General features: G+C 45.9%; 1 protein-coding gene across 2 annotated transcripts in view; it reads left to right on the top strand.

The window, feature by feature from the left end:
• The window catches only part of BCS1L (BCS1 ubiquinol-cytochrome c reductase complex chaperone), a 76,756-nt gene that overhangs the window by 15,733 nt on the left and 36,608 nt on the right, over positions 1-24,415 (top strand). For both annotated transcript variants that reach the window (XM_078679231.1, XM_078679232.1), the window contains exon 2: positions 1,407-1,804. In XM_078679231.1, coding sequence (XP_078535357.1) covers positions 1,485-1,804 — 320 coding nt within the window. In that variant the 5' untranslated portion in view covers positions 1,407-1,484. The remainder of the gene's footprint in view (positions 1-1,406; positions 1,805-24,415) is intronic.

Below are 24,415 nucleotides of genomic sequence, written 5' to 3'. Positions count from 1 at the left end.
CTGTGGAGGGGTGCTGGAGCGAAAGGAGAGAGGTTGAGCTCGAGAAGCGCCTAGGAGGACATTAAGTCACTGAGGAAGCCAAAGCGCTGTGAAGGGAAGGAGAGAGGCTGAGCTTGAGAAGCGCTTAGAAGGACGTGAAGGACGTAAAGTCACTGAGGAAACCAAGGCGCTGCGGAGGAGTGGAAGAAAAGGGGAGAACCTGAACTCGAGAGAAGCGCCTAGTATTAGAGGAATGTAACACAGTGAGAGAGAATGGATGAGAGTAAAAAACAAGAAAGGAAACAAGACGGAGGGCATTGCTGTGGGGAGGGGGGGAGGAGAAATGCACACGGCGGGCAGGGGAGGGGGCGGAGCGGGGAGAGCGGCATGAGGGTGTGAAGCAGCCGGGGCCTTTGAAGTGAAGCTAAGCTTCACTTCAAAGGTGTGGGAGGAGTGCGGCTGAGGGAACAGACGGCGATTTGATGATGTGCACGCGCATTTTAGGTCAATGCGCTTGCGCATTGACCTAAAAGCCACGGGCACAGCACCAAATCGCCACAGTTAGGTAAACTTTGTTTAAAGCCCTATAGTCTCGCTTCTCTCAATGCGCATGCGCATTGATAGGTCACGAGACCTAAAAAGTGACTCCACTAATCTACTGAAATACCTTACTACATTGGAGTTGTGACGTCACAGTGAGCAATACTAGAGACCGCAGACTATTTAATTGGCAGATCATTGTCTAGAATTACAACTATCTCTTAACCTGACAATGGGAGTACTACTTTTTCAGCTGTTTTGTTTTTAGTTTTATTCACTGCAAAAAATGTTATCAGCAAAGAAAAATGGGATTTTGTAGCCGTACGTCTATGTGGACAACTGGATTTGAGCTACCTTAACCATTTTAACATATGTATTTACCACAAATTACAGTTCGCATAGTGGCATGTTTTGACAGTACCAATTCCACATTCATTCTACAAATCTGCCAGCAATGGGTGTCTTTCATTAGAAAGAGCATTATACAAGAAATTGAGTCGGGTGAAGGAATGGTGACAGTGTGTCTAATCATCTATTATGAATTAAATACCATTAACTATATGTAAACAAGCATATAGCAAGTCATGTAGGAGTTCCTTAATATTATTAAGGATCTTTGTTTTCATTGCTCTGTGTGGCGACGAAACTCCTCAGTTATTTGCAATATCCTTATGACGATCAGGGGTGAGTACTTGAGCTCGTATAAAATAGCCGACAGCCTGACTCGTTTAAAACATTATTATCATCAGCAAATACATTATAGATAGTATTTAAACTAGTTGACAATTTAACATAATATTGCCACTGTTGAAGACTGTACTGCAAAATGGAGATTTTTATACTGTCAGAAAAAAAAGTGAAATGAAAGTTTTCTGTTTTACTCAAAGGTGTGTGCTGGCACGGTTAAACAACCAAGACTGAGAAGCAGCGCTGGCCGTGGTGTTTAATGATTCCTATAGCAGAAAATGCCTCTCTCCGATTTTGTTGTGGCCTTGAAGGACAATCCCTATTTTGGAGCCGGCTTTGGTCTGGTTGGAGTTGGCACTGCTTTGGCTCTAACCCGCAAGGGGGCTCAGTATGGAATGATCGCCTTCCGTAGAATGTACATGATCACCCTGGAGGTGCCCAGCAGGGACAAGAGCTACCAGTGGCTTCTGAGCTGGATTTCTCACTATGCCAAGCGCACCCAGCATCTAAGCGTTGAGACCTCATACCTGCAACACGAGAGTGGCCGCATCTCCACCAAGTTCGATTTCATCCCTAGTCCTGGAAATCATTTCATCTGGTAAGACACATTCATTTCTTTTTAATGAGCTGCATAATTGGTCTCTCTGGGTGCTAATCAATTTACACCATAATACAAGAAGAGGGGTCCCAGCAAAGAGTTTCAAAAGTACACAATAAATATATAATTCAAATCAACAAACAAAACTCAATTCAATTGAACACACTGTTATTTAATCACAATGTGTCATTTCAGCTGCATATATCATTTTGGCAACACAAAACTTAAAGTGCCCCGGGAACAGGAAGGGGAGAGGGGTGTTTATGTGTAGAAAAAGAAGGATGTGCAGAATTGGTCATAGTGCAGGTAATCTTTTGCAAATACATTAACACACATAAAAGAACATAACACTGGCTTCAAAGCAAATAGCCAGACTATAAAAGGTGGAGCAACTAATGCTCTACAAATTCTCATTCCACCATGCTACCGCCGCTAGTGTTATTAATACAAATCATGGTTGTGCGGGCTGGTGTATAGTTATAGCCGTCGACGTTTCGACCCCAGAGCTAGAAGGGTAGGTATATGTAAAACCTTATGGCTGGGTCTTCATCAGGACAGGGGGATCAAGAAGGGGCGTGTGATTCAGTTAAATCACTTCAATGGAAGGTTGGGCCGTCCGGCTAACAACGAGGATGGGAGAATACAAAGCAACTTGTTACTTGTGTTTATCGCACTCCACTAGTCAAGTTCAAGCAGATGGCCTCATGGTCATCACGATATTGTCAGCGGGGCCCAAGGAAGACACTTCATCCCTGCTGCCCGTCTGTCTGTTACCATCAATTATTTCTCAACCCTGCACGAGCTGTTCTAATCAGGCCGTGTCCCGGGCAAAGCAGCCAGGCGTCTATTCCGTATTCGTCACACAATCTCTAAATGTCGGTTCACCGATCCTAACACTCCGCCGTAGTTCAAGCAGTGAATCAATTTACACCAAGCAGGAGGCTGTCGGGAAATTATCCAAACGGAGGGCTTTGCATTTTTGATTGCTTATTACTATGGTCAGGAACCCAAGAGAATGGTGCAATTTTGTTACTACATGAACACCAACCCCCTGGATATTAAGTTCACCTATCAATATAGCAATATAGCAAGACACACATTACTTTTCCTGACATTGAACTCTATGTGAAGGACAACAAACTCCATAGCAAACTTCATTGTAAACCCACAGCATGCAATTCTATTCTACACGCAGACAGTGCACATCCACCCCACCAGATACATGCAATACCTTATGGGGAATTCACAAGGACCAGGAGGAATTGCAGTGAAGAGAGCGAGTTTCAGTCATGCCTGGAGAACATGAAAACTAGGTTCAGGGCAAGAGGATATGACCCACTTAACATTGGGAAGGCAGAACGTAGAACTACGAAGATATCAAGACGAGAAACACTGGTAGACAAGAAAAAGGACAAAAATACGACACAACTGGTGAGATCAGTCACTAATTAGAACTGCCTGATGAGAGTCTTAGTAAAAAGCATGAGCAAACACTGGGACATATTGAAAGCGGACAAATCACTGGATGAGTGCACCACCATGAGACCACAGATTGCGTTCAGAAAAGGCAGAACTCTGAGATCCATTCTGAGTCCCAGTGTCCCACAAAATAAGAAGGATTCAAACTGGCTAACTCAATGTTCCCTAGAATTTCATAAATATGGGTCCTGTGGGGTGTGCAGATGGGCCGCTGACAACAAAAAGGAGTTCACAGGACATGGCAAACGCAACTGCATAATAAGACACAACATAAATTGTAACTCTAGGTATGTGGTGTATATTATTGAATGCAAATGCAATAGATTAAATGCATGTAGCACCATCAGGACTTTGAAGGAGAGAATCGGTGCACGTGCCAGGGCTTTAAAACAACAGGACGAGAGATACCCTATGATAATACATGCCACAGAATGCATGGTACCGGGGCCACATAAACAATTCACCTTCCACGGAATTGAAGTAGTAGCCCAGGACCCTCGGGGTGGCAATAAGGAGCTGAGACTAAGACGCACAGATGCCACTTGGATAATGCTTCTAAAAACTGTAGAATGGGGTCTCAATACTGACCATAAGATGCAGTACTTTATTGGTGACTGGGGTAGAACCAATTTGAGTTAGACATCTAGTTTGGACAGGCTAATTACTAAGAAATGTTGTTATGAGAATGACGTACTGTCTTCGGAATGGACCAAGTGTAGAAGCGTGCCCCCACTATGAAGACACAGTGAAAAGACTGATACATGGGAACGATCATGTAATTGTAATTGCATTTATATAGCGCATACTACCTCCGACGAGGCGCTACTCCGAAACCCAAGAAGGATTAGTGTTGAATTAGTATAGGGAAATATGAAAGTAATTTGAATGGTAGATAGGTTAGTCAGTTATTTGGATTCAGAAGGATTGCGGAGGGATAGAAGAGGGAAAAAGGTTTGCATTTATATAGTGCTTGTTACTCCTTATGGGGTGTTGGAGCGCTTTTTTTTAGCGAGTAACACGCTACTGCGGAACCCATAAAGGATTAGTGGTGAATTTGTAAGGGAAATATGAAAGTAATTTGAGTGGTGGATATTAGTCAGTTATTTGGATTGAGAAGGATAGCGGGGGGATAGATGAGGGAAAAAAGATTTGCTACCCCTAATGAGGTGTTGATGCACTTTTTTTCCCGGTGAGTAGCACGCTACTCGGAACCCATAAAGGATTAGTGGTGTATTAGTATAGTGAAATATGAAATTTGGGAAGTGGACATGTTAGTTTGTTATTTTGATTAAAAGTATACTGGAGGGATAGAGAAGTGAAGTATTTAGCCTTTTATTCTAGACATCATAGCAGTAGTGGAAGGCTTGGGATGAGTAAAAAGGGATGTGGAGGGGAAGAGTAAGAGGGAAGAATTTAGAAAGGCTTGTTTTGGGGGATCAGTATAGTAATAGGTGTCAGATGGTGCAAGAAGGGGTAGAGTAAGGGAGACTCTAGAAAAGGCTATTTTGGTGTCGTAGTAGTGGTATGTACACACCATGGCGGATTCCTTAATTTGGTATCTTTACCTCTTATACTGCTCATGTTTGTGCCACAAATACTCACTAGTAAATGCAACACCCAACATAGAATTTTCCGATGAATAATAAACCATCAATTCACTCGCCTTATATCCTGTCGAATACCATAGCCTGGACTGAAATAACTTTGGACATACAACACTTTGATAGAAGCCAAACACTGTAAGCTTGATGTAACAATTAATGGTTAATAATAAAATGTTGAATGCATGCTGTAATTCTTCTGATGCGCAACAGAATGAGTTTACCTGAAGTATATATGTGAATTTTGAATATGGAAAATGTATGTTTTTTTAAGCAAGAAATTAGCCTGAATAATGGTGAATGCAACTTGGATAGTAGTAACGGGAAACAATGACTTCAAGTGCAATACATTAGGATCCCTTGGGACCCTTACGCCATCTCCGATACTCAGATCGGGAATTACCATGTTAACCTTCACGCATGAACTGCACACCCGATTGTTTCGATAATATTGTATCAACATCATCATAAATTAGCTTGCTATTTATTTCGTCTCCTGCCTTACAGAGGTGGTGGCACTATCTGAAGACCAGGAGTAAACACAACCACTAGCCGGTCTCGTTATATCACCAGGGGAAACACTCCCAGATTAAGCATTCCAGACCTGGGGGCTTACTCACTCCTTTTGTTGGGCATCGCTCTAGTTGTTGGCACAATCATATCACAGCTGGAACCGGGTATAGCTTCCAGTTCATGTCGCGGCTGAAACAACCTCGGGTTGACGCTCTAGCGTCTCATATACTCAGTATATTCATATAGAGACGAACTTGGTCGGGTTAACTTCCAGTTCACTACTCTGGACGTGGGACACGAGATCCAGTACTCGGCGTACTCGCTCAGGTACATTATTGGGCCATGGATAATCAGAACAGATTCGAAGTATGTGGCACCTACTAGATATCTTTATTTACACTACACTTCGTTGGCCCCTACAGGTTCTCTGATATGGGGTCTTACTTGTGACGACCTTTGGGATAATCTACTCGATCTAACACGACTATCGTTTTTATAAGAACATAAAGTGAGAACATGGGACACCTTGCACCTAGCAAGTCTATTGTATTTGAGCATGTCTGAAAGTCAGAGCACTATAACTTTACATACTTTAAGATTAGATTTCTCATCCACAGGGACCTTTTTAGATGATAAAAGCACAGTGAATTCTTCAATTGTTTCGAATTCACTCGAAACCACAGGACCAGCCGGGTCGGAAGTAGAACTGGCGGAGAGGTGAGAGGTCACCGCTCATTCATTGTTAGTGATAACACGTTTATGCTTTTGCTGACGTGCATGGTGTGGTTAATTCTGGGCTATCTTACTCCAGTTCATAGGAGTTGTACAGTAGAAGTTTTGAAGCCTGACAGGTAGGGGCACTTTCTGCTCTTTTCGTACGATTTCACATTTCTGCATGAAATACTCATGACTGGGGTTAACATAATATTTACCTGGTTTCCACATGGATATTCAGAATTTTCTCATGGTAACATCTTGGAGACCCTTCTTTCTGACACTGGGATCTCAGTCGTATACCTTATTTGGATTCCACAGCTTAAACTGTTTCCTCCCACTATCTTCTTGCACCGCTGTGATTTTCCATAGCGTTTTTTTATCTCCGTGTATTTCGCACAAATTGTTGTCACCCAATGTCCCCAATCTTAAAACAAGATTGATCTTCTTTGTCTTGAAAATATGCATAATCACACTATGTTTGCTGTGTTTGAAGGAAATATTCATGTTTTACTTTGAGTTTCCACTATATGGCGAACAGGTTTAATCACCATATGATATGTGTTCTGATAGGAACATATTTTATGGTCCACTCTGTTATGTTATTTTCTAGCCATGAAGAAGTCGTGGGATATACCCAAAGCGACAAAACACATGTTGGCTGGGCACTGCGGATTAAAGAAAAAAATCACAGAGATTACTTTTTCATTGTGTTGTGTACACTGCTTTATTAAGGAAAGTTCATGATTTATTATAGCGTGTGCAGAGGATCGTTGTAGTTTTGTCTGACCCTAGGGTCTAATTTGGAGGGCTCAGGGTGTTTTCCTTTACCTCTGCACCGCCAAAATTGCTCATCACCATAAACTGACGCAAACTCTATAGGTGCCATTATCTCCTAGAGAAGAACACCCTCACACTACAATCCTTACAATAGATGTTGCAGATACTGACAGCCACAATTATATACAAAATATTGTTAAACATCCAAGGTAAAAACACAAAGAAATGACAATTCGTGTAAGCACACATTCCCAAGTGGAACCAAAGTCTTCCTTTAATGACTGTGTAGTCACACGTTCTTCCTTTTTTCGTTTGAAATCTTTTTTATTATAGAGAAGACGACTCATCATGTACACAGCAAGTCGCCTACAACCCTTTGACGGGCTGGCCGCGTGATGTAACCAGGAGTCGGAATGCAAGAGTGGAATAGTATGATAGTATGCATGTATGTTAGGTTACACAGCAAGTCACCTACAACTCATACAGGGACGGCTGCGTAGCTCGGAAATCATACGTGGTGGGTGCAAATTTAGAGCTCCTTCAAATGATAGGGTCAACATAGATCAATTGAACTCAAACGTGGAAAGATGAACAAGAGAAAAGAAAAGAAAAGAAATACGAGGGGGAGGGCTCCCCCCCCAAATTCTTGGAAGAAGAAAGTGGAGAGACACAACAGTCAAGAAGGAGGTGGAAGTAAGAAGTTGAGGAGTGGAAGGGAGGGTAGAGTACGGTATATGAGTTCTTCTTTGATCGTGACTAGGAAGACTAGGAGAGGGGGTAAGGAAAGTGTAATGGTAGGTCCATTCAAATGGGTAATCAGATGGCAATGTGCAGAGTATTAATGTTGATGGCAGAGGGATGTGTCGGAGTCGGGTAGGTATACAGAGTCTTCAAAAAAAGCGTAAGGCACGGAGTTTTGGGGGTTGAAGACAATCATGTTCTAGCTTACAAAAATGAGTAATTAGTGGTTGCCAGAGTTTGGTGAAATGGGTGTCTCGGGACTGTAGGCACCCCATGAGCAGCTCCATCGCCATGGTATGCCATAGGCGAGTGAACCAGATAGTGACGGGGGGCGTCTCAGCTTTTTTCCAGTATAGGGCTATGAGCTGTTTAGCCGCCCCAGCATATGAAGGCAGATATGCCAATCACTACGTTTTAGTGCGCGCAAATTGTCTGGCTTGTTACCCAAAAGAACCGTGGATGGAGTTTCAGGCAGGGGGAAACCAAGAACCGATTTGATATGGCTAAGGATCTCTTTCCAGTATGTGGCCAGAAGCAGGTAGGTCCACCAAACGTTAAGGAAGTCTCCAGGGGAGTTCGAGCATCGCCACCAAAGAGGAGAGGATGCAGGGAACATTTTATGTATTCTGCGAGGGGTGTAGTACCATTGGGTCATAGACTTTCGGGATGTCGCGCGAGAGGCGTTCCCATTGCGCAGGTGTAATGTCTACAGACAAGTCAGACTGCCATCTGGTCTGGTAGGGGTGTGGGACAATCTGCGGGAGGGGGGGTGCCGAAGAACATGATACCTACGAGATATGAGGCCCTTGGAGTTATCAAAAGAACGAACCAGCCGCTCAAAAGGAGTGATAGCACATGTGGCCACCTGTGACAAAGGTGCGGTGTGCACCCAGTGCCGAAGTTGCAGACATTGTAGTCGAGCCCCCTCTGAGAGTCGGAACTCCTGTTTGCAGTGTACAAAATATTTAAAAGTGTCTCCTACAAAGAGATCTCTGATTGTTTGACACCCATCATCTAGCCATTCAGAGAATGCGGGAGGGTGTAGTGCAGGTGGTAAGTGGGAATTGCCAGTAATGGGAGTGTGGGGGGACGAAAAGGAGGTGAGGCCTTTGAGTACAGCTACCTTGTCCCAAATGTCGTGGACAGTCTTGGTGGGGAGAGCTATGTACGCACTGCGGGAGCATGAGGCCCAGGCTTGCCATGGAAGGCCCCATATATAGTGTCCAGTCACTGCCCTGTCCATGTGGAACCACACCTTCTCACTTTCCCGTGCCGTCCATTCCGAGATGAAGCGGAGATGCGAGGCCCAGTAGTATTCTACCAATTTGGGGCAGGCCAGAACACCTCTGTCTCGAGGCAGCATAAGAATTTTATCAGAGAAACGCAGTAGATGACCCCTCCTTCCCCCCCCCCCCCCCCCCCCCCCCATGAACCTGGTGATCTCGCTTTGCAAGCATTGATTCTGATGCTGCGGGATAGGAGTGGGAAGTGATTGGAATAAGTAAAAACATTTTAATTGCATGCAGGTGGCCCAGCCACGAAAGAGAGAGGCTTCTAGGTTCTCAGATCCTCCAGCACATTCCTGCCAGTTGGTTTGTGACCAAGTGGCAAGGGTAGAAGTTAAAGTAAGCCCAAGGTATCTAATGGAATGGGGGGCCCATTTATAGGGGACAAGCGTCTGTAGCGCTGGGAATTCCTCTGCCTGAACAGTGAGATTCAGGGCCCAGGACTTGTCGTGGTTTATCTTAAAGCCCGATGCCCGCTCAAATAAACGCAGGAGAGTAAAGAAGGCAGGCAAGGACGTGTGCGGGCGAGTTAACGTGAGGAGGAGGTCATCTGCAAACAGGGTTACGTTGTTGTTGGCCTCCAAGGGGATTACCGTGGATGTCGGGCACTTGACAGATCATAATGACGAGGGGTTCCACTACGAGGACAAGCAGGAGGGGAGAAAGGGGACACCCTTGTCGCGTGCCTCTGTATATCGAGATGGGGCTTGTAAGTTGGCCATTGACCCGGACCTGGGTTGTTGAGGAGAGGTGGGGACCATGATGCGGGCTATCATCAGGGGTCCTAGCCCTATTTTGCATAAGACCACCCGGAGAAAGGTCCAATCCACCCGGTCAAACGCCTTCTCTGCGTCGAGTGACAGTAAGCAAGCCGGTATGTGCCAAAGATGTGCCTTCCCAACAAGGTGAGCAATTCGTCTCACATTGTCCGCCCCCTGTCGATGACGAATAAAGCCGACCTGTTTGGGGTCTATAAGGCCTGGAAGGTGCGGGTCAAGGCTCTTGGCTAGGATTTTAGTGTAGATTTTAAGATCTGTGTTGAGAAGTGCAATGGGGCGGAAGGAGGAGCAGAGTGTAGGGTCTTTGCCCGGTTTGGGAATTAGAGCGATTTCGGCCAAACCCATGGAGGAGGATGGGCCTACTGTATCTGTGAAGGAATTAAAAAGTCTGAGAAGATAAGGCTGGCGCTGCGGGAGAAAGGGTGGTAAAAAGAAAGTGGCAACCTGTCCGGTCCCGGAGACTTTCCAAGATCTTTCAGAGCGCCAGTCAGCTCGTCCTGGGAGAGCGGTTCTTCGAGCAGCTGCATATTATACTGGCTTATCGGGGACCAGGTGCAATTATTTATGACTGCCTGGATCTGGTCCTGGGGAGACGTCTCTTTGGTGTAGAGTAGTGAGTAGTATGCATGGAAAGCTTCAAGTTTGGCTGCCTCAGCAGTGGCACGAGTACCATCAGTGCATTTAACATTGGCTATATGAGCTTTGGCGGCTCGCGTCCGTAATCGCCGGGTGAGAACAGTGCCCACTTTGTCCCCTCCATCATATTAATGCTGCTTTAAGGCCAGGAGAGCTCGATCGGCCTTGTTGGTGCGGTGTGCACGAAGCTGACCTCTAAGCATTGCCAGATGTCGTTTATGAATAACCCACGGATGTTCCTGATCGAGCTTCTCATGCGCCTTTATATCTCGGGAGAGGGTATTTTTGAGAAGATGTGACTCTCGTGCCCAAGTAATTGCTATGCCCAAGAATTGTGGCCTTAAAAGCGTCTCATACCACGGATAAAGGGGTCTCAGGTAGGTCGTTCGCATCAAAGTAAGAGCCAGTGGCGGCTCAAAGTTCCGCAACAGCAACCGGATCCCCGGGGACATGAGGAGGTATGCGGCTTGCATGAGTGGACAGATCTTGCAAAAGAAGCTCTACATGTCTGATATAGAGGCCGAGGAACACTGTGAGAACATGGCGGCAGACGGCTGAGCTGCCGCGGCGCTCCGTGAATCAAGCTCCCGTTAACCCTGCCTGAGCCCTGAAGAGCTTGACCTAAGGCGGTATTTTTCCCTACGGACTCAAAACATTATTGTAGCGTCTTAATGATGTAAACGCAAGTTTATCCAGCTTTTGTTCTGTTTGCTTGTTTGCTTGCTAATCCCTTTTCACAAGACTCGGCGATATACCTGGAGCCGCGTCTTTCTTCCGTTTTCATGACGGGATCCCACAGAGTTGCTCTCAGCGTCAGAAGCGGCAGTGGTGGTGCGGTGCCCGTTTTCGTTGCTCCGGAGTCTACAGGAGTTCAGCTGGTCCTACGGTTGTGGTCCGCGGCCACCCTGGAGCTGCGGCGTGGCAGGAAGGCACGCAGTTTGGTGCGCGCTTCGTGCACGGTCCCCGGTCCCGTGAAGGCTCGGCTCCTTGAGCCTGTCTTCCAGGATACAGTGGAGGGTGCAGAGAATACGAGGGAGTCCCAGGGCGGTGAGGGAAACGAGAACGAGAAGGAGTGCTGTGTGGAAAGGGCGTCAGGTGATTCTGAGGAAGACGGTTTGCACTTACAGAACAAACACAAGCAGCAGTTTAAAGGTAAGGGAAGAGGTGGCCGGAGAAGGGGTAAGGCGCTTGCTAGAACACAGTCGAGGGAACCTGCCCCCCTTGCAAAATCACTCTGCAGCGTCTCTTCACCACCTGGAGGTAAGAAAACCTCTTATTATCTTTCAATTGAAGTTAAAACCAAGGCCCTACGATCTAACGGTATTAAAGGCAAAGCTAATCTTAAACGGAACCTTAATGCTGCGTCTGATGTAAGCTCTAAAATAACGCCTTCTCTACGCTCATACTTTAAGGTAGTCCCGCAGGTTCTTCGTCTTTCGGAGACTCGGGGCATGTCTACCTTGACTAAGTTGGAGTCAGCGGCTCAAGATAATCTACTCCCGGCCCCTGCTTTCCACTGCCCCCATGGTTTGGTTGGTGGCGGTGGTCCCCCTGATAGTGGCCTGGCCCCTGTGCTGGTTTCTGATGGATCCTCTGATGCTGCCACTGGGGCACTGTCGGTTTTGTCCTCATCTGCAGCCTTAGCTGTTGTTGGGCTTTCGTCTACCACCGTGGAATGTACTGATGTTTTACCGGTAGACAAGGCCTGGGACAGCACTGAGACGGTACTGGACGGGGGAGGAGGTTTGGTTAGCTCTGGTGTCCTGGTACCGGTGGTAACTGGTGGCACAGGCTTGGGTAGCATGGCATTGGAAGTGGAGGTATTGGATTTCCCCCTTGGCCCCGCCCTGCAGCTAACATCAGGCTCTGCTTCATCTCTGGAGGAAGGGGGGGGCTACTACCAGTGTTTCGGCTGCCTCTGTTGGCAATGTTTTCGACTTTGTCTCAAGACATAAAAAGGGGGTTCGAGGAGTCCTCTTATTCAGCATGAGATTCGGAATTATTGCGAGTCCCAAGATTGATGGGTTAACATCTAGGACAGGGAAGTTAGAAGAGACTGTTACCGCGATGTCTTTACATTTGGATAAAGCTGAAGAGGACATTGGTAAACTCAAGAAGGAGGATCAGGCCCTTCTAGACAGGATGGAGGTGTTAGAGAACAATGCTAGGAGGGGTAATATCCGTATTCTTAACGTACCAGAGGGATCAGAAGGCTCCAATGTTAAACGCTTTGTCGTCCAACTATTGAAGGACTCACTATGCTTAAATCAAAGCTTGGAGGAGTTGGCCACCGACATCCAAAGGGTCCACAGAGACCCATTTAGGTAGAACCCGCAAAGGCCAAAACCGCGCAGAATCCTAGTTAACTTCCACACTTATGCCCTCAAAGAGCAGATTCTCAACTTAGCTCTAAAACAGAAGTCCCTACCTGGTAAGGGGTTTACTTTCCTTATCAGGTCTGATTTATCTAGGGTCACGTTAGAGAAGCAGTTGGAGTTTGGTAGGCGGCTGGACGCCTTTAGGAAGTTGGGAGCTACTGCTCAACTTATGTTTCCGGCCGCGCTGAAGGTGATGCATAATAATAAGATGTTTAACATCAGGTCTGTTCAAGCTGCCGATGAGCTCCTTTTGGATTTGGGCAACAAGGCGTCAGGAAAATAGGAAAATAGGATTTGGTCTTACATTGACACAGATCAATAAAGTATCTGAATTTTGTCGTAATCACTTAAAGTACATAGTTACTATTAAAAGGTAAAACAAAACAGATGAATTTGAAAGTATAAAAAAATAAAAATATTAAAATCCTAAAAAATTAATTTTGTTATGAAGTAGACACACTTTAATTATTTTTTTTTTGGGTGTCAGTATCTGAGCCCATTTTCCAGCAGAGGCTTTAAATACTGGGTGTAGTTAGTTCACTTTGGTAGGGTATTTTTGTTTAGAGTTCGGGGGGGAGTGGCGGGAGCTTTTGGGGGTGCCATCTACTGGACTTGATCCGGTTGGATACACCACGGGTTCTCCATGGGGGGGGGGGGCGGGGGTTTGGAGGGTGGAGGGGGCACGGGGTTAGGGGGGGGAAATCTCATAAAAAAATCCTCATTTGCCAATTTGGGTCCTTATTTCATCCTGTGGGTTATAAATGTCATTGCGTCATGTTGCCATTCTTTATAGGGGCAGGGCAACCTAATGTTGTTTCTCGTCTTAAATTGAGGTCGGGCGGAGTCTGGGAAAGTGATGATGAGTAGTTTAAAGATAATATCGTGGAACGTCAATGGTCTACGTACTAAACCTAGGGCCAGAATGCTGTTGCAGTATCTCCGCGACTCAGAAGCACAGGTCATCATCCTACAAGAGACGCATTTGATCCATGCTGAAATCGACGCGTTAGTAAAGGTCAACAAATGGATTGACTTCGCAATTTCTACCTCTCAGTCTTTGACCTCTAGAGGGGTATCACTCATCTTCAAGAAACAACTTAAAGTTAGACTCTTAGATTCTAAAGTGGACCCTGATGGTAGATGGGTTGTTGCTTCTCTCTCTATTTTTGGTTCTCAACTTACCATGATTGGGTACTATGGTCCCAATCAAGATGACTCATCGTCTTTGGAAATCATCTTTTCCCATCTCCTATCTTTCCCTGAGCCTGTAATATTTGCTGGGACTTTAATATTGTCTTAGACCCCTTCCTGGACAAATCTCATAATAACCGATCCAGGGTCCCGTCGAAGTCAAGATCCTTCTTGTTGAATGCAATGAAGCAGTATGGGTATGTGGATATTTGGAGGTTAAGGGCAGGGCAACAGCAGGGCATTTCTTTTAGGAACTATAAGCAGACCCCCCAGGATATAGCGGCATGGATTAGCAAATTTAGCGGTACAAAAATGGAAATTTAGCGGCACAAATATGGAAATTTAGCGGCAATTTAGCTGCATTTTATTTGGGGTTTTTTCCTACAACAAACACAGATATCTTCGTTTTTTTAGTTGTTTAACAACATGAAGCTATGTATTTTTGGTTTATTTACAATGTAGACACTTTGTTTGGCTTCAAGGCTGCATATAGGACATAAACTAATGAATAAATGCCCCAAAAGCAATCCCCCCAAGGCCCGCCGCACACTGGGCACGCTGCAGAATTACTTAAGTGGTGAGTGGAATAGTATTGTAGAGTGGCATAGAGTTGGCATTGAGTGTTGTAGAGTAGATTTTCCACCCAGACTGTGAACAGTCTCTAGTACCACACGTGCATAATTATGTGTGCCAGGGTGTAGTCACGAGCTAGTAGGGCTACAGCACGTTCATGATAAATATATGCAAACATGTGTACCAGCTTCTACTTAGCAAGAAGATCTGTTAATGCAAGCGTTGGTTGAAATGAAACTCATCAACTGCACTGTGTGCATCTGCCAAAATTAACCGAGGATGCTAGATTCGAGGTTCCCAACAACAGCTCCATGTTTTACACAAGACGTTTGTGATCTGGGATGTATTATGGTTAGTCAATTTTAAGCAGCTCTGACCGCTTAGCAGGAAGCTTATTACCAGGATAATGGAAGAAATACTGCTTACCCGCTCTTGCCTCTCACTATTCCTAATTGAATAATCATGTATCAAATCAATGTGTGTTTGATGAAGCCCATCATAAGGTAGCTTTGAATTCAGTGCAATCTTGAAAGCAATGTCAGCTAAGCCACTACATTTTGTGCAATCACACATCCGTGCTGGGGGAGCTATGCTCATACAGTCATGTGAGTTCCTAGCAACATCACAGCGGATTCAAATTAAAAAACAGAATTAAAACAACACTTTGAAATGTTTTCCATATTAAAATGAATACGTTTCAATAAAAATGACACAATGTAAATTGAATGTTATCATAACAAGTTTCCATAAATTTCCTTTCTTCTGAGATCGCAGCAACGCGCGACGGGTAAGCTAGTGTTCTATAAAAGGTATTCATCCAAAGTACACAGACATTGTAATTTCTTATTCTGGTACCTCTGGAGGACTTGCCCTAAAGTCAACAATAGTTGTATGAAGTCCTTATATTATGGAGGTAGACCGCACAATTCACTAAATGTAATTATTTAATGTCCTTTATTCAGTCATTAAAGTATCACCTGTGTCATGGTGTCTTATTCAGAATACTTTACCACATTTATGTCAAAATGGGTACTCCGATTTCCAGAATCTTTTTAGGTTTCACATTCTTTTTAGCTTAACTCTATTTAGGTTTTGAAAAGCTTGACTAACTTTGCAAATTGAAAGTGAAAAAGACACTAACGTCTCTATTTTCTAGGGGTGCAGGTGAAGAGAATTCTCCTCTGGCAAAATAGTTTCCATATGGCGGGAAAAAAAGGAAACAGAACATATTTTTCGTATTGTATCATCTATATACTGCTTACTCCCCTATGTGCTGTGCTGTAACACCCATCCCTATGTGTAACATTCTATAGCTACACTGTATAGGGTATGTGTTTTGAAGAATGTTTTTTTTGTTTTGAACCTAAAAGCCAGGGAAGTGTTTCCATGTATGGAGTCTCCAGATCGACAATACTTTCTAGATCAAGGGAAAAAAGTCGGATCGTTTACATCTTGAAAATAAATTTGCATATACAAACACAAAACAGTTTGTCTTATTTCTTGGCAGTTCCGACAAATGTGTACTGTTGGCTTAGTGGAGCCCGAGAGAGAAGAGAGAAGAAAAGAAGAGAGAGGAAGAGGAGGGGGGGAGGGAGGGCAGGGGGGTGTGTGCTTACTGCCTCAGGTGGGCGTCAAGGGCTTCCCACATGTCTTCCCTGGCAGTATGGCTCGCCGCCTGGTGTTTAGCGGTGATATTGTCTGCCCCCCGTAGGAATGTTACCCAGTTGAACCAGCGTTTGAAGGTGGCTTTGCTCGTGTTTTTCCAGTTCCCAGGATCTTAACTCACCTTAAACCATTTTGTTTTTGGAAGCAGAATATCGGTAGGTATAGAGTTCGACATTTTCATAGAAGTTAAGAGCTTTGCATATTAAGTATGTATTGACTGGTAGTTTTCGGAGTTTCATTAAAGTGATATTAGTACATAAATAATTGCATTAACCATTGACTGTGGTCACTAGAATTGTGTCTGGGCAGGACAGTGCTTTTTTTGTTTTTAAAAAAAAAGTGCTAGGGCCCTTCTCAGAAAGCCACTGCAGCTTGCACCGCCCATTGCCACCAAAGCTCTGCCAGTTCCAATATAACTACAAACCATCACACTCTTCCAGGAGTGACAGTGTGTACTATCCCAGGCCACCCAAAGCTAAGAAAATGTCCTGGGCTAGTGGTGGTATAATTCTTTTTAATGTATATTGAATTGTAAAATCCTGTTGATGTGCTCACCGTAGAAACAGCTAAACAGTGCCACCACGCGGTTTACTGTCATGTGTGCCAATATTGAGATTTAAAGTGCCATTGTCACGCACCAGTGAACACCTGCTCAAATTAAGCACTGCATGGAGGATCAAATTATGTGCAGAACTGACTAAATTATGTAGCAGATAAGACAAAATATGCGGTGCAATGCTGCACAAATTGTGGCAGCATTCCTTCATGATTTTGTTCTTTTTACAAATTAACGTGGTCTGGGCAAAGGTTTGATATCCTGAGTGTCAGTTTAGCATGTAAATACAGCAATTAGCAACTGAAAGGTGACTCGGTAAGTTTAAGAGGCTTGCCACTGCACAGAAAGCCTCATGGCAGTGTTTTTAGGTACTTTTGAATCTCTAGCTGAAAAGGGCACTCTCTCAGTATAATTTTAGGTTTGTGAATAGGGGAAAAACAAACCATCAAACAAATATATACATTCATGCTTAACCTATCTATTTAATGAAGGTAGTCAATCCACAACGAGCACTGACCCAAATAAAGCATTTTAATTGCTTGTCAATAAATCTTTTTCAATTTCGTACATTTTATAGTTTCGTTCTTTTTTATCCGTTTCCCTCTTTTCACAGTCGGGCCCCAATAGAGTTGTGGCTTACTTCGACTGTCATGATCGCCCGTGGTTAATTATTCCAGCCCTAGGCAGAGGGGTCAAAGAAGGGGTGAAACACAAAGCCTCATTTACAAGTGAAAGGTCTTTTAATGACCTGTGAAGTACTCGGGTGCGGCTGGCAGATAAAAAACTGACTGTCTGTGTGTCCCCGGGAAGCTGCTGACACACACGAGTGGGGAGGGGCGCACAGCCAATAAAAGGCATCTGTCTCCCGGTAGAGACACTTTTCTCTAAATATCGCGGCCAATATGGTTATTATCGCGGTAGTCTGGCAATTTCGCGATTTTTTTCGTGAATCGCGAAATCGCGATAAACTGGAGGGTCTGTATAAGTACCATCATCAGTCCAGAATAGACTTCATATTAATTAATCAGTCGTTTGGCTGATGCTGTTAGGGTCATTAAATATCTCGCGCTACATTTGTCAGATGACTCTGCAGTACTGTTGGAACTCACGACCCCTCTTTCCGTGCCAGTAAGGACTTGGTCTTTTGACCGCTCATTACTTTCCCATCCTGAGAATGTGCTCTTTCTAAAGACTGAGGTGCCGCTTTTTTTAAAGGTAAATGTAGGTTCTGCTAGTGTAGGAGTTGTGTGGGACTCTCTTAAAGCTTTTTTGAGAGGCCTTATCACATAGAAGGAGAGAATATAGAGAGACCGTGACCTCGGTAGAGGCGAATATAGCTGAGATCCAGCTTGATATTGATGCTAACTCGGCCTCTGCAGACGCTGTCTTAACATCTCTGCGCGAAAGATTGCTTTCCTTAAAGGGTCAATTAGCCTTGATTCTTAATCGGAGGGTACAAGAAAGATGGGAGGCCAGTAAGATTACACATTTTCAGTATGGTGAGGGGGCTGGGAAGTTACTGGCATGGAAAGCCAAAACGGATCAGGTCCGTAACAACATCAACCTGATCAATGTCAATAATGTCCCTCTATCCGTAGATGTTGATATTAGATCTGCTTTTAGAGATTATTTTCGAGCTATTTACCATGAGGACAAGAAGTTGGACCCTGGTATTATTAAAGATTGGCTCAGTAAAATCATCCTCCCATCTCTTTCAGTCGATCAGAGTGAGATGTTAGAAAGTGAAATCTCGGAAGACGAAGTGAGGAAAGCCATTCAAAATGCCAAGAAGGGCAAAGCATCAGGGCCAGACGACCTACCTGCGGAAATTTATAGAACTTTGGAGCAGGAACTTGTCCCTTTTATGGTAATATTGTTTAATCAGATTCTATTGGATGGTGTGTGTCATCCAGTGTCATGGGACAATGCTTCCATCACTGTAATATTAAAACCAGGGAAGCCATCAACTGCATGTGGTTCGTACAGACCAATTTCGTTCTTAAATGGAGATTACAAGATATTTTCATCTATTCTTGCAAACAGACTGGCTCTAGTCGCCCCCACGATCCTACATTTAGATCAGAAAGGGTTTGTCAAAGGGTGACAGCTTTTCAAATTAACCTTCGATTTAATAGGTGCTATTGATCTGACTGTTTTGGAATCTCTTCCTCTGGCGGTTCTTACGCTGGATGCCACCACGGCCTCCGACAGGGTCAACTGGTTGTACCTGTCGGAGGCCTTAGCAAAGTTCAGCGTGGGTGAAAAATTTCGTCGGGCAATTGCTCTTCTTTACCAGAACCCTAGTGCCTGTGTTCTGGTCAATGGGGTATTATCCGATCCTTTTGACATCTCGAGGGGAACACGGCAGGGCTGCCCGCTCTCTCCACTCCTGTTCGATATATATGCTGAACCATTTGCCCAGAGCTTAAGGGATAGTGTTAACATCAAGGAGTTCGTATATAGGGGTTGGGAGAGAAAGGTGGCCCTCTATGCGGACGATATCCTCATCTTTACGTCTGCACCTCATTTGGCCCTTCCTGCAATATTTAAGCTGGCTTCGGAATTTGGCGAGGTGTCCGGTTATGAGATTAATGCGTCAAAGACTGAGATGATGACCTGGAACATCGACCAGAGCTCTTTCAGCTCTGGCATCCGGCCGGGAAAAGGGATGAGGTATCTATGCCTTGACGTCATAGGGGACATTGACCAGATCGCCACCAATAATTTCTCTACGGTGGCTAAGGAATGTCGTAAACTGCTTCAAAATTGGGCCTATCTCCCTTTATCCTTATTATGTAGGATCAACCTGGTCAAAATGACTATTTTACCCAAGATTTCTTTTTTATTTAACATCCCTTTGTATTTTGAACCTTCTCTTATTAAAAAATTACAGGCCGAAATTAACACCTTTATTTGGAATAAACACCTTCCAAGAATGTTTTGGAAAAAAATCTGGAGACGCAGGGAAAAGGGGGGTCTCGCTGCCCCGGACCTCCAGGTCTATGCCTGGGCATTCCAGCTATTGGATGCTACGAAAGACCCCATCTGACTATGGAGTGGGTTCTATGTATTCTATATTGCTGACGGCAGGGGGGGTGAGCCAGTCAGGTTTTCTTTTTAAATTTGGGGATCCCAAGTTTAAAAAAAAAAATTAAACTGAAAGTCTTACGGGGTATGGCAAGAATTTGGGCCCAGCTAACAAAGGCCATTAAAATAGGGTACTATGGAAGTAGGACGCCTCTGTGTGGTCTTCCCGACAGCCCGGCTTGGTTGGGAGATGTACTTGCTCTATCTATGAGAGAAGCTGGGTTGGTGGTGTGGGGAGACTTATTTGTTGATGGCGCCTTGTTGTCCTGGGAGTGTTTAAGTAACAAAATCGGCTCAAACTTTGCCAGACTTAAATATCTGCAAATATCCAGCTGGTCTCGTTCATACACTGCTCTACCTTCTCGAGGTACCAAATTTTCCTTGGGTGCGTACAGTTACCTTATAACCCTTCTAGCTGATAAGCTTCCCGCTAAGAAGGAGATCTCATCCTGGTATAACTTAATCTTGGAAGAATTGGATGGTGAATTCCTGTTACCTGATCAGCTTTGGTCGTCGCATGTGAGTAACTCCAATTTGCAAAATCTTTGGAGTACATCATGCAGAATGATGTGGGATATTGTCAAGCCGGCATGGTTACGTAGAAACCATCTATTTACCATACACCAAGCTTACTACTCACCCCTTCGACTTTCTAAATTTACTCAAGGAAATAGGGTGGCATGTGCTAGATGTGGGCTGGAGTGCCCTCACTTGTCCCTATTTTGGGAAGCCATAAGTAAGACTCTTTCAATATCAGTTGGCTCCAATATTGTTTTTTGACCTTTCTTCGGTAATCTTTGGACTTGTAGAAGGGATTCCCACGTCGGCAAGGAAGCTAATCTTTTATTCCATCCTGCTTGCTAGGAGGGAGATATGCAGGAAATGGAAGGACTCTCTACCTCCTACAATTAACGATTGGTATGCCTCGATCTTGCAAGTCTCCAGGTTGGACTTGGCCAGAGCTGGGAACCCTGACAAAAGATCTTTCTGGCATCTCCTGAAGTGGGATCATTGAGAAACTGTTTTTGTTTTTGTTTCTTTCCCCCCCAGGTCCAATGATTAAGCCATCATTCCCATCTTTGGGCATAGCCATGCTCAGAAGCTCTCGCCAGTATCTTGGCTGTACTCCTGCGACTTCCGTAAGGTTTTATTCCAGCGATCATTGGTGGTTAAAGCACTATTGCTGTGGGATGAGGTCCACGTTCCATTTCTATCCCCACCAGTTGAAAGAACTGAGGCAGCACGTTGCTTGTACACCTACAGATCGCACATTTAAAACCTAGGTGGCAAATTAGGACACAAAAAAAGAAAAAAAAGAAAGATATAGAGGCCGAGAGCGTTCTACCAATCAGGGAATGTAAGATAAAAAAATAGTCGATGCGCGAGTAAGAGCGATGGACATGTGAATAATATGAATAATCGTGTACGTCGGGAGAGTGATAGCGCCAAGCATCTATTAAGCCTAAGTCCGTCAATTGTTTTTTCAAAGTGGAGGACATGGCCCCCGCCCCATGAAATGAGCCGTTGCTATGATCCATGCTAGCATCCCACACCAAGTTAAAATCACCCCCTATAATGAGAGAGGAGTCTGTGCATGAACTCGTTCCCGTAATGTCTCCCGAAGATAGAGGTCCTGTGCCAGATTGGGAGCATACATGTTACAGAGAGTGATGGTCCTTCAACCAATTCTGACTGCCACTTTAAGAAACCTGCCATCAGGGCTGCAAATTACTTTGGAGTCCCCCTGCTAAATGCCAGCCCTACAGAGTATTGCCACTCCCGCGACTTTGGAGGGGGTATTGAGGGTGAGCCATGCGGGCTACATCTGCCTTGACCAGGTGAGTCTCCTGAAGGAAAATTACATCAGGGGTCAGGCGCAGGAGATAACGCCATATCTGCCGCCGCTTATTAGAGTAGTTAAGCTCCTTCACATTAAGGGACAGGAATTTCAAGCAGGGAGTGTTGGTCATGACTAGCCAGGGCTGGGCCATGCGCAGACAGCAGCGGGGAGGACATCATGAGGTGAGGGAAGGGAGAGTAGGGGGAGGTCTTCCTAGTGCATGGAGGAGTAGTCCCGTGTTAAAAAGTGCCACCCTCCCTATTGTAAGAAACAAGAGAAAGGAAGGAAAGATCATAAGAGTAGAGCACATAGAAGCAAAAAAACTAACCAGTCTCTGCCAACAGGGCCGTAGAATCCTGTTCCATACAGGGGATAGGCTAGGCTCACCGGCACAAGCCATCCCGGAGAAGTCACTCTCCAGGGAGCAGGCGGGGGGGCGGGTCTCTAGACAAGGATTCGTCTCCTGGGGAGCGCTCCGAGGCCGCCGCCATGGTGCTTACAAGGCGGCGGAAGGCTCAGTGGAGAGGACATGAGGCCCACTCATCCATTGTGAGAGTCCATTGGAGATGTCAGGAAGAATTATTGAGCCCAACAACGGATGGCAGCACGTTCAGGCGTTGTGGGGCGAGAACTTGAGGTGGAGCACCCCTCCTCCATCGAGCGGATGTGCTGTATGATATCATGTTGGGCTTGCGAGGAGGCTTGGTCGTCGGCGCGAAACAAATGGCGGAGGCGACGTATCTTTGTCCATTGTGATTTCGCTGGTTCCTGTTTCAGGGAAGGCAATCTGGTAGGGCTAGGCGGTGGCGGGAGGGAGAGATGGAGCAATTGCGCTACCTCCTGGAAGGATTGCAGCACCCGCCGTTTGGACTCCCAGTGAAAAATAAGAGAAAACGGGTGGCCCCAATGGTACTGGATACCCAGACTACGCAACTTGTCCGTGATGGGCTTGAAGTCCAGGCGTCGCTGTAGCTTGGTGGGTGCAAGGTCCTGAAAGAGCTGGATTGTGACACCATTGCATTTAAGCTCTGATTTGGAGCGTGCTACTTTAAGGATTGCCTCTTTTTCAGTGTAGAAATTGACCCGTGTCAGTATGTCAGGGATAAGGCCAGGTGGGCCCGAGGCACGGTGAGCACAATCAAGTGTTGGGGGAGAGATCTTCATCACCTATTATGTCCTGGAGCAGGTCAGCGATGAAGGTCATGATGTCCGTTCCTTCGGCTCCAATGGGGACCCATCAGAGGCGTAAGTTGTTGCGACGCCCCCGATTTTCCAAGTCCTCTTGTTTGAGTTGGAGATCAATATGCTGCTCCTCTAGGGAGGCCAAGCGTTGACATAGCTGTTCTTGATCTTCTGTGCAGGCATCCATTGTTTTCTCAAGATCATCCACCCTTTCACCAATAACTGTAATCACTGTAACCTCCTTCCTGGGTTCCCTGACACAAGAGTGGATTTCAGAGCGGTGCAGTGCGATTTCCTGCATGAAACCGGCCATGAAGGATTGAGTGACTGGTTCAGAGGTCCCCCCTGCCGATTATGATATGTCGCCAGGACCAATGGAAGCAGGTTTGTTCCAAAGCACAGCAACAGGATTATCGAAGGAACAGCCGAGTCTTTTACTGATTTGTTGCGAATCATGGCTTTGCAGGGCCCGCGCCACCAGACACAAGGCAGGCAACCAAGGAGGTAAGCAGATAGCGTCAAGAAGCTTTGCAGGTCTAACATATGAGGCAGAGGCGTTGTGGTGCAGGCTTGCAAAGGAGGATATCCAGGATCTAGGGATGAGGGAGGAGGCGAGCGGGGATACAGGAGCACAGATGGTAGGCTTTGTAGGCCTCTTCGCCAGGCACCGCAGCTACCACAGGCTGTCTCTGGCGTGTAGCACCCCACCCCTCGGGCGACGGCGCCAAAAAGCCACAGGACCAAGGATGGTTTCTCCCCACTGGGTGAGGCGGGTGGGCCAGGCAGGTGGCTTTCTCCCGTAGGGGGGCCCGTCAGCCTCTAAACCCCCGGAGTAGAGAGGCAGCGCTCACCTGCTGGAAAAGCCGCAGAAGGTGGTACATCTAAAATGGCCACCGTCAAAGGCCAAGCCAGGACGCCGAGGAGGGCCGGGTCCAGCGTCGCAGCAGGCAGGCAGGAATCCGAAGGCCCAGGTGAGGCACAAGACACTGCTCATAGGTCAGACACTGCTCCCGCCTCGCACTGCCGCCAGAGGATCAGGCCACGGGTGCCAGTGAAAAGCTTTGTTCTCCTGCAGGATTCAGGGGCATGGAAGCGCCAGCGAACAAAGAAGGGTGTCCAGCGGGAGGAGAGGCAGGCTACAAGGATCACAGATGATGATGCCAGTGAGCAAGAGGTGGAAGCGGCATGCCCCTTCACATGCGGGAATGGCCGTCACCGCAACCCCGCACTCCCAAGGGCAGGGCGCCCCGCCGGGATTGTAGAGTGAAATCCAAACAAGACCCCCACATCCCTCCCTTGGCCACCTTGCATGGGAATGCCACCAACCCCCAAATCCGAAGTTAAGAGTCTGGGTATCTGGCTGGACCAGGACCTCAGTTTTAAAACTCAGGCTAGAAAAACCGCAGGCACTTGTTTCGGCCTCATCAAGATGTCACGAAAGATCCTTCATCTGATTCCTCCCCAATCCAGAAAACTTCTGATGCAGGGGCTGGTGAACTCCAGACTGGACTATGGCAACGTACTATATCTGGGGGCTCCAGCCTCAGTAGTCCACAGACCGCAGTGCGCACAGAACGCGGCTGCCAGAATCCTGACTGGAACTAAAGCGA

This window comes from Lissotriton helveticus, chromosome 3_1 (assembly GCF_964261635.1).
Source record: "Lissotriton helveticus chromosome 3_1, aLisHel1.1, whole genome shotgun sequence".
Lineage (NCBI taxonomy): Eukaryota > Metazoa > Chordata > Amphibia > Caudata > Salamandridae > Lissotriton > Lissotriton helveticus.
Note: the sequence above shows the minus strand (reverse complement) of the source record. Positions and strands in the feature narration are given on the sequence as shown.